This window comes from Chanodichthys erythropterus, chromosome 11 (genome assembly GCF_024489055.1).
Source record: "Chanodichthys erythropterus isolate Z2021 chromosome 11, ASM2448905v1, whole genome shotgun sequence".
In the NCBI taxonomy this organism is placed as follows: Eukaryota; Metazoa; Chordata; class Actinopteri; order Cypriniformes; family Xenocyprididae; genus Chanodichthys; species Chanodichthys erythropterus.
In genome coordinates, this window is record NC_090231.1 from 57,054,215 (window position 1) to 57,075,063 (window position 20,849).

Consider the following 20,849-nt stretch of genomic DNA (forward strand, 5'->3'; position numbering starts at 1 on the left):
AGAACCAGCATTAACTGTTGAATCAACCTGTTGAATCATACCACATCGGCCAGCCTTCGCTCCCCATGTGCATCAGTGAGTCTTGGCCGCCCATGACCCTGTCTCCGGTTCACCACTGTTCCTTCCTTGGAGCACTTTTGATAGATACTGACCACTGCAGACCAGAAACACCCCACAAGAGCTGCAGTTTTGGAGATGCTCTGACCCAGTCGTCTAGCATCACAATTTGGCTCTTGTCAAACTCACTCAAATCCTTACGCTTGCCCATTTTTCCTGCTTCTAACACATCAACTTTGAGGACAAAATGTTCACTTGCTGCCTAATATATCCACCCACTAACAGGTGCTGTGATGAAGAGATGATCAGTGTGATTCACTTCACCTGTCAGTGCTCATAATGTTATGCCTGATCAGTGAACACTAGTGTTTTGGGGTTAGTCAATTTTTTGTATGTTTTTGAAAGAAGTCTCTTCTTCTCACCAAGGCTGCATTTATTTGATACAGTAAAATATCAGCTCTTTGTAAAATATTATTACAATTACCCAAGTTGGGTTGAAAATGGATGAACCCAGCAGTTGGGTTAAATGTTTTTCCAATGTTCTGGGTAGTTTTATTTAACCCAGCTATTGTTTAAAAATGACTATATGTCTGGCTTAAAATGAACCCAAAATATGTTGGAAATTAAAAATCAGACACATAATTACTAGAGACAACAATAATAATCAAAAGGTGAACATATTATTTCATTTCCAACCTATGTTGGATTAATTCGGCCATATAGTCATTTTTATACAATAGTTGGGTTAAATAAAACTGCCTAGCAGGTTGGGTCAAACATTTAACCCAACCGCTGAGTTAAAACAACCCAATCACGGAGTTTCTCCATTTTGAACCCAACTTGGGTTGTTTTTAACTCAGCATTTTTTTAGAGTGTACATTAATCTACTATATTATAATTAACTTCACTGTAGATACAAAGAAGGACTTAAGAAATCTAAAGAACTCCAGGAGCTGAAGGAGGAGCAAGAGAAAGCAGAAGAGAAGCAGGAGTCCGAAGAGGAAACTAGAGGAAATACTGATAAAGACGGGAAGTCGAACAGGTACTCTGACTTCAAGGTGTTTGGCCGTCACTTCATCTTCAGTAAATCTCTAGTCATGTTGCTTTTGTTCTTTATTCCAGCAGGTTTGAGGAGGCACTGGAGGTCGTTGACCGGATTTGCCCCAAATTCTTCCAACGAAACCGGGCGCTTTGGATCGTCCTCACGCTGTTCTTCGCTTCATTCATATTCGTCAACGTCATAAACTTCTTGAGTAGCTGCTACAGTGAGAGCGGAGACATGTCTGCAGAGATGTCCGCCGTTCCAGGCAAGAAGAAGTTTTTTGGACTGAACGTAGGGTCGAAGACTCCCGCCCCAGAATGACGTGATTCTCTAAACACGGCTCATATTGTTTCTGCCAGTCTTTCACACTGCATTTAGTAAATAGCAGAACTACCTGTTATTGTTTAGGGACCAAGTGTGCTTAGATGAGATTTGCATTGTAAACTAAATTCATAAGTTATATTACTTGAGGTTGGGAAAGTTATCGCAGAGAATCGTTGTATGCGACTGATGTCACATTTGATATATGATTATACCACTCAAACCTTATGATTAAACTTCTCAGGTTTTGTGAAATATATATTTGAAATATTATCTACGATATTTAATACAGAGTTTGGTACAGTATGTTTTAAATTCTTTGCATTTGTCTCTGTTGTTTATTTGAATTGACATTCCAAGGTAGATCCTGAAGTGCAATATTTCGCAGCGTGTAGATGACGGTTGTGTGGGGTTGTGCCTTCAGAGCACTGACTTTACTAGTACAGAATTTTTCACAATTTTGAAGAGCACTTTTAACTAGCATGAAAGAATTCATATTTGCACATGTGTGCTTGTGTTTACTGTTGTGCCACTTCACCTTGAATAAAGGTGTTTGAAAATCACACGTGGTTTTTACTACAGTACAGACAGAATTTATTGCTCCTATTTTTTCACAATACAGTAAATTGGGGAATTTCACAACCCAAAATGTATCATATTTCTCACAAAAAAAATCAAAAGAAAAAAATAATTATGCATAAAGAAAGTCATAATTATTAGATAAAAACTCATAATTATGCCAATTATATAATCTTAACTTTTTATATCATAATTTCGACGTTTTATGTCGCATTTATGATTTTTTTTTTTTTTTATGTGGTGGAAATGGGCTTCCAAAGTGATCAGTTTTTGACTTTTTATGCCATAATTATGACACTTAAAGGTGTTTGAAACTCAGACATGGTTGTTTCTAGAGTACATGCGGTAATTATTTTTTGTCATAGTTAAGAATTTATATCATAATTTTGACTTTTATTAAGTAACTTCAGTTTTTTTGTAATAATTTTGATTTAGTAGCTCATTATTTTGACTTCTTATGTCATTATTATGACTTTGTAGCTCATAATTTTTACTTTTTATGTCATAGTTTTGACTTTATTTCATGTATAGTGAAAGGGCTTCTTTAGTGATCAGTTTATCTCATAATTTTTTTACTTTTGTCATAATTTTGAATTTTTATGACAATTATGATTTGCCAAAGCATTTGTTATGTTTTTTTCCATGTCATAATTATGACTTTTACTTAGTATCTCATAATTTTGACTTTTTATGACATAGTTATGAATTTATATCTCATAATTTTGAATTTTGTCATAATTTTGACTTTTTAAGTCAGAATTACAACATAAGTGTAAATTATGATATAAAAAAGTAATAATTATGTACAATCATACATTTTATCTCATAATTTAAACTTTTTATGTTGCATTTATGACATTTTTTTTCTTATGTGGTCTTCCAAAGTGATCAGTTTATCTCATAAACTTATCTCAAACAAATTACAAACAATTATATCTTAAGTGTGCCAGTTATGTGTAATCAAACTTTTTATCTCACAACTTTGATTTTATGTCATAATTATGACTTTATATGACAACATGATCTGCTAACTAAAGTATGTTTTTTTTTTTTTTTTTTTTTTTTTATGTGGTGCAAATGGGTTCTAATAATTTCAACTTTTATGTCACAATTATGACTTTTACACACTTAAAGGTGTTTGAAAATCAGATGTGGTTGTTTCTAGAGTACATGCGGTATTTATTGGTCCAATTTTTCACAATACAGTAAATTGGGGAATTTCACAACATCAACAAAAATGTATATGTCATATTTAACCCCCCCCCCCCAAAAAAAAAAGTCAAAAGAAAAACAAAATAATTATGCATAAAGAAAGTCCATAATTATGAAAAGTCATAATTACAACATTACAACAAATAAGTTTAAATTGTGAGATAAAAAGTTTTTATCTCACAAAAAATAATGTATAATCATACTTTTTATCTCATAATTTTTACTTTTTATGTCACATTTATGACATAATTATGATTTTTCTTTCTTGGTGAAAACAGTTTATCTCATAATTTCGAGATGTTATCAAAATGTACAAAGTTTTCAAGTTATGCTAATAAAAATAAAATATCTACATCAATTAAATATGTAAATAAGTGCCATTTAAATGTTACAGTGCAACAATATTAATGGCTAAAAATATATATATTTTCTTTGTCCAAAAAATATGAATTTTAAAGAATGATTTCTGTTTATTGGGGCAAAATATTCTTCCAGAGGTTCTTTCCAGAGAAATTTTTGCTCATCTTTTCCAAGTCACTTCCTGGCAGTGAAATGATGATGTTGTATGAATGTGTGTGTGTGTTGGAGAGATGTTTTGCCGGAAGTGGGATAGAGCTGTGTCTGCGTTATATCACAGGAAGTTAGATGGACATCAGCCTGTTAATAAGCAAGCACAAGGGAACGGGAGGAAATTGTCCGTTTGAGAGACCAAAGCCGAACAAACAACTCAAGAGTTCAGAGATCTAAGAGCATCATCTGTCTTCATCAACAACACAGAATCAGTTCAAACACACTTGATAGTGGTCATAGACTGGCTTTCCCACAAACACCCTTCTTCAAACTGATAAATGTCACTGAAAATATTATAGACTATAAATGTGTTTTGTCACTTAACAGTTTTACTCTATTAGTTTTACGTCAAAGTAATTCAAAGAAATTTTGCAATGTTACTGAACAAGTCTGTCTATTGGGTAACACCAATAAAAATAACAGTTTATACAGATAAAGTTTTTAATAAATGAATAGTCACAACAAATGTATAGTATGCTTAATTCTTTGCCATATGACAGTGTAATGTGTTTAATCTCATGTTTTCAGAGACTGTGCTCGTCTCCTGCTTCTCAAAGATTCTCTCAGTCATTTCACACACATCTCCAGTGTTTCAAAGTCTAAATTATGACAGAAAGTCTTTTTAACTTTTTGACTTTGTCACAATGACTTCAATGAGTATCTTATAATTTAGATTTTGTGTGTGTGTGGTGAAAATGGGCTTCATTAGAGATCAGTTTATCTTATAATTATGACTTTTTATGACAATTATGATTTCCTGAAGCATTATTTTACATTTCATAATTATGATTTAGTATCTCATAATTTTGACTTTTACTTAGTATCTCTTAATTTCAGCTTTTTGTAATAATTGTCATTTTATCTCATAATCTTTTACTTTTTTCACAATTATTACTTAGTATCTCATAATTCAGATTTGTGTCAGTGACTTTTTATCTCATAGTTTCAACTTTTAATCTCATAATTATGACTTTTTAATCTCATATTTTCAACTGATTATGATTTACTATGATTTTTTTCTTCTTGTGTGGCAGAAATGGGCTTCATTAGTGATCAGTTTATCTCATAATTTTGATTTGTGTCATAATGACTTTTTAATCTCATAATTTCAATTTTTTTTAAATCTCATAATTATGACTTTTTAATCTCATTGTGACTGTGATAATTATGATTTACCAAAGCATGATTTTTTTCTTATGCTTTTTTCCATGTCATAATTATGACTTTTTAATCTCATAGTTTTGACTTTTGTCATAATTTTGACTTTTTATGACAATTATGAATACCAAATAATTTTTTCTTGTTTCTTTCCCTGTCATAATTATGACTTTTCCTTAGTATCTCATAATGTCGACTTATGTCATAGTTATGAATTTATATCATAATTTTTACTTTTTATGTCATAATTTTGACTGTTACTTAGTATCTCATAATTTCATTTTTTTGTGTAATAATTATGACTTTGTATCTCATAATTTTGACATTTTATGTCATAATTATGCCAATTATGTATAATCTGAACTTTTTAATCTATAGTTTTGACTTTTTATGTCGCATTTATGATATAATTATGATTTTGTTTTCTTATGTGGTGGAAATGGGCTTCCAAAGTGATCAGTTTATCTCATAATTTATATTTTTTGTCATATGGGCTTCATTAGTTATCAGTTGTCTCAGGGAGTTTAGGAAAAAACATCTGAGACAAAGTTGGATCACACTTTATTTTAAGGAGCCCTTGTCACTATACAGTGTATATACTTATATGAGATTAGGAATAGGATGTGGTTTAAGGATAGTTGAATGTAATTATGCATAATTTACTGTTATTACTACAGTAACAAGGACACTGTATAATAAAGTGTTACCCAAAGTTGATATTTAAATGCCTAGAACATTTTCCTCTGGCGTATGGATTTCCTGCCATGGGTTACGGATTTCTACTACACTTGCTATGACACAAAAAATGGAAAGGTTTGGCTTTGCGCTGCAGTGCGTCAGCAGGTCTTCAGTCATCACTGAGTGTTTTCATGGCGAAAACATTCTCGCCTTGGCCTGAACCAGACTCCTGAAGAGCGTGGTCCCTCATCAGAGATGCCAGCGCACCTCCTGTTTCCTCTTCCCCACTGCGTCTGCTTGGTCATGACACTTTGTACGGGTCATTTATGCAATAACCGCCCCTCTACGCACAGGCCGCTCCCCTGGGGAGATTAGCCTCCCTATAACCTCTGCTCTTGGCACTGAGACCACATCACCGATCACACTTCGCTCAGAAACTCAGAGTGAGCAGCATCATGGCAAGAGTAAGGATGATGAAGATGATGATGTTGCTTCTCAGTAGTTTGTTCATGTCTAGTCTATCTTTTGACATCCAATTAGTAAAAGGTAAGGGCATTTATTTATCTTAATTATCTTTGGATGTGTACTATTTCTTTTAATAAGATGTCTATATTGAATGCCGAATGATTTTATAAATGAATGTTAGAATATTTGGTGATTTTACAACCTTTGTCTCACCTTTAACAGTTTATTTTATGAAATGGTTGTTAACTAACTGCATTTTCTTCCTCTAACTGACAGTGCACCCTAAACAAGCCATCTCCGGTGTTACTGAAGTCTCCATTGGAGATAAATATGCCTTAAATGCATCTGCAGCCAGAGATCTTTGTGAGCGTCTTGGTTTGACTATTGCAAGCAAAGCGCAGGTGACAGAGGCCCAGAAACACGGTCTGGAGACATGCAGGTAAAGACAATGTATAATGCTGAACGGACCATTACATTATTAACACATTAAATTATCAATTTAATCAACATTTTCCTTTTTAAATCTCAGGTTCGGGTGGACAGACGAGCAAATCGCTGTTGTTCCCCGAGTTCAGGTTAAACAGAACTGTGGCAATGGCAAGACTGGGGTTGTTGTGTGGCGGGCGAAACCCGGATCACAATTTGATGTGTTTTGCTTCAATTCAACAGGTAAAATATTTGACTTGACTGTGAATAATTGTTAGATGCCATGGTTATGGATCCATGATTGTCATTCTGACTTTATAACTCGCAATTGTGACTTTATAACTCACTATTCTGACTTTATATCTCACAATTCTGACCTTTTATCTCACAATTCTGACTTTATATCTCACAATTCTGACCTTTTATCTCACAATTCTGACTTTATATCTCGCAATTCTGATTTTATATCTCGCAATTCTGACTTTATATCTCGCAATTCTGACCTTTTATCTCACAATTCTGACTTTATAACTCACTATTCTGACTTTATATCTCACAATTCTGACCTTTTATCTCACAATTCTGACTTTATATCTCGCAATTCTGACTTTATAACTCACAATTCCGACTTTATATCTCACAATTCTGACTTTATAACTCACAATTCTGACTTTATAACTTGCTATTCTGACTTTATATCTCGCAATTCTGACTTTATATCTTGCTATTCTGACTTTATATCTTGCAATTCTGACTTTATAACTTGCTATTCTGACTTTATATCTTGCAATTCTGACTTTATATCTCACAATTCTGACTTTATATCTTGCTATTCTGACTTTATAACTCACAATTCTGACTTTATATCTCTCAATTCTGACTTTATTTCTCGCAATTCTGACTTTATATCTCACAATTCCGACTTTATATCTCACAATTCTGACTTTATAACTCGCAATTCTGACTTTATTTCTCGCAATTCTGACTTTATATCTCGCAATTCTGACTTTATAACTCACAATTCCGACTTTATATCTCGCAATTCTGACTTTATAACTCACAATTCCGACTTTATATCTCACAATTCCGACTTTATATCTCACAATTCTGACTTTATAACTCGCAATTCTGACCTTTTATCTCACAATTCTGACTTTATATCTCGCAATTCTGACTTTATTTCTCGCAATTCTGACTTTATAACTCACAATTCTGACTTTATAACTTGCTATTCTGACTTTATATCTCGCAATTCTGACTTTATAACTTGCTATTCTGACTTTATATCTCGCAATTCTGACTTTATATCTTGCTATTCTGACTTTATATCTTGCTATTCTGACTTTATATCTCGCAATTCTGACTTTAATTCTCGCAATTCCGACTATATCTCGCAATTCTGACTTTATAACTCGCAATTCCGACTTTATATCTCGCAATTCTGACTTTATATCTCGCAATTCCGACTTTATATCTCGCAATTCCGACTTTATTTCTCGCAATTCTGACTTTATGTCTTGCAATTCCGACTTTAATTCTTGCAATTGCGACTTTATATCTCGCAATTCTGACTTTATATCTCGCAATTCTGACTTTATATCTCGCAATTCCGACTTTATATCTCGCAATTCTGACTTTATGTCTTGCAATTCCGACTTTAACTCTCGCAATTCTGACTTTATATCTCGCAATTCTGACTTTATATCTCGCAATTCCGACTTTATATCTCGCAATTCCGACTTTATATCTCGCAATTCTGACTTTATGTCTTGCAATTCCGACTTTAACTCTCGCAATTCCGACTTTATTTCTCGCAATTCTGACTTTATTTCTCGTAATTCTGACTTTATTTCTCACAATAAAGCAAAGTGTGCCATTTTCGAAACCAATTAAAACACAGATAACAGTTATATGGGTGTTTCGGACCTTTCATGTTCTGTGTCATTTTTATATGATTTATTAATTATTGCTCATAAATGATCTCAGAAGCAATTCATACTTTTGCAAAGTCATCAGTTAAAACTGGCTTTTTAAAATTTCTAGTTTCTAAGGCTGAGTATGTGATTTTTTTGCGAGCACGTGGTTTCATTTGGTGCTGAGTTTTAGAGCAAATTTAGGATGCATTTTAATGTAAATGTAATGATGAATGATTATGGTTCATACACAGATTTTAAGCAGAAATATGTGCATATATGTGGGTTAGTGAATGAGTCCCATTGATCGCAAATTAATACCTGGGTCCAACTTTCTGAAACACTTTTTTTTTTCTTTTTTTATGTACTCCAAGTTTGTGTCATTTGGCATCAAATCAACACAAAGTGTTAGTGTGCCAAGGAAATAGGAAATTCTGGATGTGACATCATCACAGATTGGTTTCCTATGAGGACCAGGGATGTGATTAAACGGAAGGCAGTGAATGGGATGAATTGGCAAATGCCTGATTCAGGTTAATGTAACCTCTGAGACACATTTGTCTGTTATGTAACAAGCCTGAATTGGTTCTGTTTGCAGATTTTGAAGCACAAAACCAGGCTGCAATAACGATTGACCAAAGGACAACAAGAAAGCCAATCACAACACATTCATCTGTTTTCCCCACTGCTCAAGCCGGAGTTCATCCGAGGAAAACCCCATTTTCTAAACAACCTTCCTCATCATCTCCCCTCAGTTCCCTTTCTTCCTCGCCTCCTTCTCGCAGTCCCTCCGTTAACCACATGGATAAAGGCTGGAAACATCTGCCTATGAGCGGCACCCCAATGAATGGTAAACTCCTGCTGTTTTCATTATATGAGCATGTGACAGCTCAGTTTAAGTCGGCATGAAATCAAAATCGACCCTATATATTTTGTTAGCGCACATTGCTAGTCTTGTGGTAAACAATTCATCCATGCAAGTTAAAAAAAAAAATTTTGATTCAAAATCTCAAAATGTACTTGCCCTCTGGCATGGCCTTCCTTCTCTGATGACGTTGTTTTGCCATTTTGTGTACAGTAGAACATCCCAACTGTCAATCATCTGTGAACTCAACCAGCTGAATGGAATGCCTACTTTTCTAGATCCAATCAATTCCCAGAGGGAAAAAAACAAGCCACACCTTCTATTTTTCTCAATCAATATTCAGTTTCACTCAGAAAACACATCACAATACTGAAGTAAAGTCGGCCGCATGAAATGGAAGTTGCAACGGTCCCTATTGTGATGTATGCGAGTGAAATGTAGGGCCGGACTTGATTTTGTTCATCAGGAATTGATTGGATTGTCGGGGTGACTTTCGTGGTCACTTTAAATCCAAATCTTCTTGTATTTACTGTTTTCTCTTTTCTGATTTGCAGCTGTTCCAGCTGCCTTGCTGATCACAGTGACCTTTGCAGTCATGCTTGCAGTATTTCTAACAATTTACTATTTCAAAACGTAAGTTAAGTTCCTCTATTTACATGATAAACATGTTTTAATCTCACATGAGATGTTCAGTCATATCAGTATCATAATAAAAGCTGTGAATTGCACATTTCTACAATGAAATTGGTAACCAAAACTATCTCATAGATGTCAGTGTGAAGTCTAAGATGACTGCCATTTCAGTTGTGACTTGTTTCTGCACTACAGGAACAGACCCTGCAGGACGCGGTGTGACGGCGAGCAGCAGAAGGAGTGCATTGAGACGGAGGTTTGGGAGGACTGTAGTAAGAAAGACCAGCAGAAACCACAGGACGAGCATGTGGAGGAGAACGAGGAAGAAAACAGCAGTAGCTCTACAGAACAAGACTGACATCTCTGTATTTATCAGGACATCATGTGATGACTGACACTGAAGTGCTTGTGTGTGTCATGATGTTCTAGTTTTGTAATGAAGTACAAAATGGACATTGGACAGTGGATGGTTCTAAAAGTTATTCAAAGTGTTACTTTGCTTGCGATATGTATATACACTACAAAAGTCTGAAATAATTATGATTTTTTTTTTTTAATGTCTTTGAAAGTAGTCTCTTATTCTCATCAAGGCTTTATTTGATAAAAATACAGTAAAAGCATCAATTGGGAATTTGCTGCTGGCTCTTATGTAGATAGTGTTTAAACATGGGATATAATCCATTTGGGGTATATCAAACTGGCAATCTTTGGTCTTATTAATCTATTACTTGTTCTAGAGCAAATCGATTTGGGTTAAGGGGAAAATTGAGTTTCATAACTTTATATTTAGGCTATATTTAACTTGAATCCTGTACTAGAGCGCTGCTTTTGTACATTTGACTGAATTGTTTCCTTGTGTTTATTTCTGTTGTCTTTTATAATGGCTATTGTTGTTAATTTAAATATTGTTGTTCAATAAATATTATTTTATATAAATAATATGCCATATTTGGTATTGAGAAAGGGTCCGTTAGTGATTGTGATATCAGGACTTCAGTGAAAGTTACATTAGTACGCCATTAGATGGCGGCAAAGTCTTCATGAGTGAGTCAGAACAAGGAAGTGGGAAAACCCCTTAACTTTTAAAAGGACAAAGACAAAGATATTGTTTTCCTCAGTGGACATTCAAACAGAATTTTTATAATGGATATAATATTATGGACATCGACCTGAAGAATGAATGTTATATCAGATGCAGGTAATACACTCGTTTAGTCGATCTCTCTCTCATAATACCATAATACTCTACATAATACAATAAGATTCAATGAAGCGACTCGACGTTTCTTCGTTACTAGCTCTAAAGTGACATTTTAGAATTAGTAATGGAGGCTTGGGATCAACTGTTAAACTATCAACTTGAAATTATACTTGATATGAAACCATGGTGAAAGTAGTTGTGCATAAAAGAGGGTTTTTATATATACACACACTCTTATAATGGAAACATTACATAAAAAATAGAACATAAATGAAAAGCACACACAAAATACTGCAGTAATTATTTACTAAATAACTTTGTAGCGAATTATAAAATTGAAACATAAAAAGAAAAAATATATATATTTTTAACTGTGGGTTACATCTGCATATTGATCTAAGTTAATTAAAAGGAATAAATATGCTGGCCTCAGAAAACATACACTACAGGCACTGCATTAAATAAAACTAAACAGTGTTTCACACATTAAAAAATATTCCCAAAAGAAGTGAACTCAAACGGTGCATTATTTTCTGCATTAATTAAAATGACAACCATGTGTGATGTTTTTTATTTTTTCGTTCAAAGGTACACTATGTAACTTTTGGCCCTCTAGTGGTTAAAAAAAAACAAAACTGCATGCATTTTGCAGAAGAACATTGTTTCGGTTGTGCTTTGGCTCTGTGTGACTGCGGATGCATAATACTTCACAATGAACTCTGCTTGTTCAATAAAATATCGTACCTGTCGAGTAATAAAAACGCCATCTACGTGTCACTTTTACAACATTTCAAATCTTTCAGTTCCCGCCATCACTGAAAAGCCAAGCCAATGTTGATTCTTGTTTTATTACAAGCTCTGTCGTGTCTCTTTTTGTAAGCAGACTCTCCTCTGTTCAGCGTTTTTAAAACGGGTGATTCCCAGAGGATCGAGATTTAGCGGCTCCATGTCAATCTTTCCCACTTACTAACCTATGCCACTCAAAGTAACTGGAGAAAAAATTCTCTATTTATGTATATGATAACACACGCACAAGCAAGTGACATATATGTGCAATTTCCCACAAAAAACATCATGCCTGATCTAATGAATCAGGGACAAAAACACATTTTGAAAGAAGGACTGATGATGCATTGACTCATTATTTAAATTTTGCTAATGCATAACAAAAAAAGTTACATAGTGTACCTTTATTTACATGTTTCTATTACTGACAGGACAGTGGATAATTTACAGGAAATTAACTGTAGAAGTATATATATATACATATATATATATATATTTGGTTTTGCAGAGCAGGGGACAATTTTTTGCCACAGAAGCATCTCAGTGTCTGCCTGACAACTAGGCTATTTCCAATTGCACATATTCATGTATTGAGGATGTACTTCTTTAATCCCCACAGGGGGGAGACACTGCCCATGTAATGTAATGTCAAGTATGCCAAACCCTCTTTGAAACGCCCATTTCAAGTCATTGCATAGGCAGACAGCGGTGTTTACGAGAAGGCTGGGTATTAGAAACATGAGAAGCGGAGCAAGACTAGATAATAAACATTACATTTGGATCCCTGTGCATTAATTCCAACTATATATAAAAATAGCAACCATGCATGTACAGTATATGGGCACAGAGGGCTTAGCAGAGACGTATTGGACAGCTACTGAGACCCAACGACCTCTGACTTTACAGCATCTACGAGGAAGCTGAGTTCATTACACATTGTATCGTGTCTGTAGGCCATACGGATCTGGGCTACATTTGTCCGCCGAATGTCATTCCCCTCTGGCCCGTCTTTCAGGTAATTGACCCCAAGGAAGTACTTTTTCTCCTGAGGAAAATGGCAAAGTGGCTTCAGTGTTGTGCTGAGCAAATATTTACATAAATGTTATGAACTGAGTATGTGCAATACCTCATGGGAAAGGCCACTCTGAAGGACGCTATTCCTGGCGATCTCACACACGTCACATGTGCTCAACTTCCACAGTTGTGCTGCAATAGCATACTCCTCCATTAAAGCCTCCTGCAGTACACACAGAATAAAACATTTACAATGTTACTGACTGTATGTACACAGTTTACTGTATTTAAAAAGGTATGTAACTCTCCAGCACAGTTTCTCAAAGAGGCAGACTTGTGAAAGCTGGATCTTCAAAATGGCAATTAATGTAAATAAAGTAAAATTAAGTAAATTTAATTTACCTAAAAATGTATTTATGAATGTTAATGTGATTTTTAATAGTGCTTTAAACATTCATAAATACATCTTTAGGTTTAATTAAACTTAAGTAATGCATTTTATATTTAATTTTATTTATATTAATTGCCATTTTGATGTTCAATCCTGGGGTATATAAATGCTTCTGCCACTGAGAAATTGTTCTGGAATTACATGTTTTTAGAGGGGACCAATAATGCCCCTTTCACAAGATGTATTATAAGTCTCTGGTGTCCCCAGAATGTGTCTGTGAAGTTTCAGCTCAAAATACCCCACAGATCATTTATTATAGCTTGTCAAATTTTCCCCATATTTGGGTGTGGGCAAAAATATGCAGTTTTTGTGTGTGTCCCTTTAAATTGCACTGTGCATGTGACTTCTGATTGATTGAGAAAGTAGTCGGATTCAAGCGTATTAGAAAAGGAATAAACCACCCCTTCCAATCCGATCGAAATTTCATTCAGATCGAGCTCAATCAGATCATTTAAGGTGTTTACGTGAATCCAATTTTCAATCCAATTGAGCCATCACAATGCCGATTACAAATGGATTATTTGGGTGCATGTAAATGTAGCCATTGAGTCGTTTCAGCTGACTACAAATTATATTTTTTAAAATTCTATTCACATTCCTGTCAATATCTATTCCACTTCATATATCAGGCTTAACTTGGTTAAAAATATATTTATTGAGAGGTTAGAGCATTATTTAAAATTTTAGGGGGTACTTCAGGTAGGAAAATGTACTTCAAATGTAGGAAATTGGGGTCCAGCTACACTTTTAAAAATGATCCTAAATTGGGTTTTCACAGCGATGCCATAGAAGAACAATTTCTGGTCCCTAAGAACCCTAAGACTCTAAAGAACCTTTTCCACTATACAGAACCTATTGTGCAATGGAAAGATTCAATGGATGTTTAAGGTTCTTCATGGAACCTGCAATGGCAATAAATATCCTTTATTTTTAAGAGTGTGTAAGATGGTTGTAATTTGACCTTGGTGTAGTGGAACTGCATAGGGTCGTCAGTGGAGAGGGACACACACAGGCCTTTGTGTAGGAACTCTCGCAGTGGGTTCTTGGAGTATTCCAGGAACAGACTGTTGTTACTCAGAGGGGACATAGCAATGGGCACTTGGGCAAGATAATACAGGTACTGCAGCACAGGACTCTGGAAAAAACACACACACACACACACACACACACATATGTGTTAAGTATGATAGCTTCCATCTATCATTTCAAATGCTCTGATCAGGCTCTTAGATCAGCCTGCTTTCATTTGCATGTTTCTATACAGCAGCAGAGGCTCCATTGATTCTGGGCTCATCACTAACACAAGTACATAGTCAAATCAATTGGTAAAACACGTCACATCTGCATTTGCTTCATTAATAGACTCGGGCCAAGGATATGAACTCTTAGTGAACTCTTTTCCTCCTCTATGCTGCCACCATCAATTAAAGGGGTCATGAATTGTGTTGTTTTATTGTTTTATAATGTTTCCTGGGGTGCACTCATTCACACAGGCATTTTTCCTACCCTGATTTTAGCCCTCCGATTTGAACGCTCTGTTTTAAGGTCCGTGTCTGCTGTGAGACTTCAGTGTAAACGTCCACTGCTGTGACTGGCTAAGTATTACACTTTTGAAAACTTTTAGCACATTTTTCCTATTACAGCAAGGTTAACTAATCGTGAAAAGTGTTGATAATAGCATTATATTTAGATCTATGGCATTATATTTAGATCGTGGCATGAAAGGTTGCAGTGATGAACATTGTAGCCGATCACAGACATGTTGTTGAGCTCATGAAAGCAGTGATCTCGTCATTGCAACTCAATTTCTGCACACTAACGAATGCTTCCATCATAACTAACAGTGTAAACATGATGTAAATATGAGATTTGTTAAATAAAACGGGAGTTTTGGCACGAGTCCAGAACTCAGTCACTGATAAACTAGCGCTGTTTGATTGACAGCTCCAGCGATTGTAAGGGGAGCGTTCTTTGATCACTTTCTATATATAATTGAATCACTGTTTAAATAACAGATTACTTTCATCCTACTAAGAGAAACAAGGTGAAGTTGAGCGTTTAGTCACTGGTTTGATTTACTGACAAAGATCATCTGACTGTACATGAATCATTAATATCAGATCAGGCATTAGAATGAACACAGTTACTGACATGTTGTTGCATTACTGCCGAGTCCATACTGTAAAAGTCTGTTTGCAAAGCCTGCGCTAAAATGTGACTGATTTATCAAAGAATTCACAGTGAAATGAACCGAATACACATAAATAATGCTCAACTGAGACATTCACATTGTTGAAAATAAATAACCATATTCCTGCATTAGGATCCTTTGAAAGGTAATGTTATTTTAGTCCTGTATCGCTCTTATCTCCTCTTCATCTCACTAACACACCAGTGGGCGGGGCTAATGTTGCAATGATGAAATAGGCGTTGATTTCTTTTTTGGTGGCGGCGTTTCACTATCTATTGATAAGCACATTCCAGGATCAGTCATTCGCTGGGCCTGGTGTCAATAAAAGCTTTTATTGTACTAACAAGGAAGTTTTACATGACCTCTTATGTATCAAAAGCTCAAGGAAAAGTTGATTTCTCATTTCATAACCCCTTTAAAGTACAAGATATTTGCTAGTTTGACTAATATGCTCTCACAATTAAAAGTTATCTTTCATCTGGTCAGAAAATTGCATTACACTTTCAAAAGTGCACTGCCTAATTTTCATCATTTTTAAGTGCCGTTGAGCACTGTAGTTTGGGCTAATCTTCTACTTCTACTAATCTACTACTGACCTTTTTCAGGTTTAAGCCATGAGAGATGTTGTCTGCAGTGAGGAAAGCTGAAACCAGGTGGGTGATAGAACCAGCTTCTCCGCAGTGTGGACGGAACTGAAAGGTACTAAGACCACGTTCCCTGTGACAACACACACATATGTACAAGTTGAAAACATTATAAGCCCCCTACTGTTGGAAATATAATGTCAAAATAACAAGAAAAGAAGAAATCATCTTTATTAGGCACACCTGTTCACCTGCCCATTCAGTCTTAATAGTTAAAGGTAAACAAACTTGGCTTGCTGTCCTCGAAGGAGGCTCGAACCCAAGGCTCGGCTCGAGCTCCGAGCTAAACCCCCCTATAAAGGTACTGCGCAGAGGGAGAATAAGAGAAATAGAGGAGGAGATGGGAAAGAGGGAGGATGCTGGAAGAATTGTTGGTGGGATGACGCAGTGACTGCTGCCGATATAGGCTCGTAATGATTGACAGGACTGAATGTTTACGCTCCCCCCGAACCTACATTTGGAACTACATTTAATGCAAATATCTAATCAGCCAATCACATGGCAGCAACTCAATGCAATTAGGCATGTGGACATGTGCTGGGTCTGAACTCGCATACTGTCTAAGTATCTTTGAATTTGAATTTACTTCACGACCATTAAAAAAGTATGTTCTATATGGTATGAATATGGGTAGTATAAATGAAATTCAGACATTCAACATCTGCCATGTTGTTACTGTCACGTGACCTACCAGCATCAGTTGCGTCGCTTCACTGCCATTCATAAATCCTCATGGGATAGTAAAGTGTCCCTCGGATGTGCACTTCAGAATCTCGGCGAAAGTCATCCAAGGACTTTCCGACTACTGTTTTTTGAGTACTATGTATTTGGACATACTACTCTTTTGGCGTACAGTTTTTCACATTCTATACAGCAGGGAAGTATTCGATTTTGGATGCAGCGCTGGTCAAAATGATCTGCTGAAGTTTAAATTAAGCATCAGAATGGGGAAGAAAAGTGATTTAAATGACTTTGAATGTGGCATGGTTGTTGGTGCCAGATGGGCTAGTCTGAGTATTTCAGAAACTGGGATCCACTGGGATTTTCACAACCATCTCTAGGGTTTACAGAGAATGGGCCAAAAAAGCAGATCCTAGAAGCAGATGGGCTACAGCAGCAGAAGACCACAACAGGTGCCACTCCTCATAGGGTGACCAGACGTCTAGAGACAGTCCCGTATTTCAGCTCTATTTTTAGTGTCCCATCCACGATTTTTAGTTGCCTGTACATCCCGCCCCATATTCCACCATGAGAAATCTGGTCACCGTACACTCCCGTCAGCTAAGAATAGGAAACTGAGGCTACAATTCACACAGGCTCATCAAAACTGGACAATAGAAGATGCTGCCTGGTCTTGCGCTCTGTCTTGCGCACTCCTTTTGCCGTGAGCGTGGAACTGTCTGTGCCAGTGTTGCCAAGTCTGCGGTCTTCCCGCGGAACTGGGCTACTTTGAGGGGATTACTTCCGGGGTGCTGCTCAGCAGGTGACCTGGGCAACAGGTAGCTGCACAATTTGTGTTGGAAAGGAGGTTTTTGTGGCTATCGAAACTGTTCAATTAGAAGATTGGAAGATGACTGCACTCATGCGTGTCCTTTGGATGGGAATTGCTTTGTTTTCCATTGTTACGAAAGCAACTCCGGCGGCACATGGTCACGAAGAGGACGGCATCTCCTACACCCGGGAGGCGCTTATGGCATTGTGCTTCACTGGTACGCGTTCTGAATCACCCGCTAATCTGCCTCATTTACCCGAAGAGCTACGGAGACGACCACAACAGCAGTTATTTGCTTCGCCACGAGCTAGAGGTATGGTTCGGCGCAGAGGTAAACGGGGAGGAGTACGACAGTGTTTGAGGAGGAGAGGAAATCGTCCAGCTCTGCCTTCAATAATCTTGTTTAATGCCCGTTCACTACGAAATAAAATGGACGAACTTCGGATTAATTCAACTTTTCGTTATGAGTTTCGGGACGCATGCATCTTGGCTGTGACAGAGACGTGGCTTCAGCCTGACGTCCCTGATGCCTACGTTCAAGTGGATGGTTTCACATTGGTGCGTGCGGACAGAGATCTCGTTAGGTCAGGAAAATCCTGTGGAGGTGGGGTTTGTGCTTATATCAACGATCGGTGGTGTGGCTGTATTACTGTGAGGGAGACCATCAGTGATAGTGACGTGGAACTGCTGTGCATAAGCTTACGACCTTTTTATCTGCCACGTGAGTTTGGCAATATTGTCATCTGCGTTATCTGTCTATGTGCCACCGGATGGAAATGCAGCGAGAGCTGCGATGCAGGTGTCTGAGTGCGTGCAACAGCAGCTCCAATGTACACCAAATGCCCCTCTGTTTGTTCTGGGTGATATGAATCATTGTCATCTTGAAAGATTTCTTCCAGGTTTTCAACAATATGTTAATTCTAATACAAGGGGTATTAATATTTTGGACAGGTGTTATGGGAATATAACAAATGCATTTACTGTGAAAATTAACCCACCATTAGCAAACTCGGACCATAATACTGTGCATCTTATTCCTGTTTACCGTACCTTGCTGAAGTCAAATAAGCCTAGGAATAGGGTGGTGAGACTGTGGTCTCCAGAAAGAGTGGAGATATTGAAAGGCTGTTTTCTATGTACTAACTGGGAGGTGTTGTATGATCCAGATATTGACAGGCATAATGAAATCAGGTCTGCATATGTTAAATTCTGTATAGATTCTGTGATTCCAACCAAACAAGTTAGACATTATTTAAATAACAAGCCTTATATTACCAAGGAGGTTAAAGAGTGCATAAATCAGAAACATTTGGCTTTTAAACAACGGGACCCTCAACTTTTAAAATTGGCACAGAAAAAGCTTAACCAGAAAGTAAGAGAAGCTCGTAAGAATTACAGAGATTTAATTGATAATGATCTGAGGAAAAATCCAAAAAAGTTGTGGTCTAAGGTAAGGGGTATAACTAATATGACACCTAAAAGGATAAGTATGCAGGTTGTAAATGATGAGATACTGGCAAATGAACTGAATGATTTTTACTGTAGGTTCAATGCTAATTCTCATGATTGTAGTGATTGTACTGGGGGATATTAAGATTGACAATTCTGTATCTAAACCTCAAATGAATTTGACAGATATTGTTAAGGTTTTTAAAAGTCTTGACATTATGAAGGCAACAGGGCCGGATGTTTTTTCTGCTTTTATTTTGAAAACCTTCGCAGATGAATTAGCTCCTGCATGGGTGGATATTTTTCAGAGGTCCATTGATTTGCACATCATTCCAGATATTTGGAAAAAATCAATTATTATACCAGTTCCAAAAAAATCTAGTCCTCAAGAGTATAACGATTATCGCCCAGTTGCCTTAACCTGTGTTGTGATGAAATGTTTGGAGAAGATGATGGTGTGGAAGCTTAAACAAGAGGTTAAAGACCTTCTTGATCCTTATCAGTTTGCCTATCAAATCAATAGGGGCACTGATGATGCTATCCTTACTGTGGTGCATCATGTTCTAAAACATCTGGAGGATCCTAAGGCTTATGCCAAGTTGTTCTTTCTTGACTTAAGCTCTGCTTTTAATACTGTGCAGCCACACCTCATGCTTTCCGAACTAAGTAGTATGGCTGTTAACCAATATAGTATTAAATGGTTTTATGCATTTCTTACTGATAGGACTCAGCAAGTTAAAATCAAGCAGACTCTTTCTGAGTGTAGGTCCATCAGTATTGGGTGACCCCAGGGATGTGTATGTTCACCACTTTTATTTACACTGTATACTAATGAATACAGGAGTCACCATCCTAGGAATATTGTTGTCAAATTCTCAGACGATACTGCCATTCTTGGTCTTCTGTATGAGGATGAGGCCATTCAACATTATACTACTGAGATTAATAAGTTTGTTACATGGAGTAAAGAACACAGTCTTGTAATTAATGTTAGAAAAACAGAGGAAATGATTTTTGATTTTAGATCAGTGGGAAACCATTCACCTATTGTGATTAACAATGAGTCCATTAGACAGGTTGCTTCATACAAATATTTAGGTTTGCTTATTGATGATAAACTCTCATGGGAAGTACATGTGGATAATCTGTGTCGAAAGGTGCAACAAAAAATGTACTTTTTACGTAGGCTTAGACTTTTTGGTGTCACTCGGAGTGTAATGTTGTTGTTTTATCATTCCTGTATCGAATCCATCTTATTGTATGGCATAGCCGCCTGGTTTGGTAATTTGACAGTTACCTTTAGATCACAATTGAATCGGCTGGTGCATATAGCAATGAAGGTGGTTGGTTTGGGGGTTTACCCCAATCTTCAATCCATATTTAACAAAATTGCTTTAAAACAGGCTAGGAAAATGACTCTGGACCCATCTCATGTACTTTGTCCTGAATTTGAATTACTTCCATCTGGTCGACGGTTCCGCACTGCAAGGTTTAGATACAACCGCTACAGAAATTCTTTCATTCCTCTGGCTACAAGGCTGTTGAATTCAAATCAAAGGACATGATTGTGTGATTGTTATTTATGTGAGTGTTATGTTGTGCAGCTTTAACCTGTATTGCCCAAGACAATTTTCCCTTTATAGGGACAAATAAAGTATAAAAAGTAAAGTATACTTTAACACTGTTGTCCCAGATTGTTTTT

The 20,849-nt window shown here is 36.4% G+C and overlaps 3 protein-coding genes across 7 annotated transcripts in view; 2 read left to right on the forward strand and 1 right to left on the reverse strand.

The window, feature by feature from the left end:
* mrvi1 (murine retrovirus integration site 1 homolog) overlaps positions 1–3,250 on the forward strand; it is a 73,524-nt gene extending 70,274 nt beyond the window's left edge. The window contains exons 39-40 of the mRNA XM_067401228.1: positions 971–1,099; positions 1,183–3,250. Of these exons, the coding sequence (XP_067257329.1) occupies positions 971–1,099; positions 1,183–1,420 (367 nt within the window). The 3' untranslated portion in view covers positions 1,421–3,250. The remainder of the gene's footprint in view (positions 1–970; positions 1,100–1,182) is intronic.
* A 2,759-nt stretch (positions 3,251–6,009) lies between these two features.
* On the forward strand, positions 6,010–10,492 carry lyve1a (lymphatic vessel endothelial hyaluronic receptor 1a). Its single transcript, XM_067400185.1, has 6 exons — positions 6,010–6,163; positions 6,359–6,521; positions 6,612–6,751; positions 9,020–9,271; positions 9,841–9,919; positions 10,115–10,492. The coding sequence occupies exons 1-6, from the start codon at positions 6,073–6,075 to the stop codon at positions 10,275–10,277; spliced, it is 888 nt and encodes a 295-aa protein (XP_067256286.1). The 5' UTR covers positions 6,010–6,072; the 3' UTR covers positions 10,278–10,492.
* A 447-nt stretch (positions 10,493–10,939) lies between these two features.
* The window catches only part of ampd3a (adenosine monophosphate deaminase 3a), a 28,007-nt gene continuing 18,097 nt past the window's right edge, over positions 10,940–20,849 (reverse strand). For all 5 annotated transcript variants that reach the window (XM_067400182.1, XM_067400183.1, XM_067400184.1 and 2 more), the window contains 4 exons: positions 16,159–16,279; positions 14,333–14,506; positions 13,033–13,143; positions 10,940–12,951 (listed from right to left, as the gene is read on the reverse strand). In XM_067400182.1, the coding sequence (XP_067256283.1) occupies positions 12,781–12,951; positions 13,033–13,143; positions 14,333–14,506; positions 16,159–16,279 (577 nt within the window). In that variant the 3' untranslated portion in view covers positions 10,940–12,780. The remainder of the gene's footprint in view (positions 12,952–13,032; positions 13,144–14,332; positions 14,507–16,158; positions 16,280–20,849) is intronic.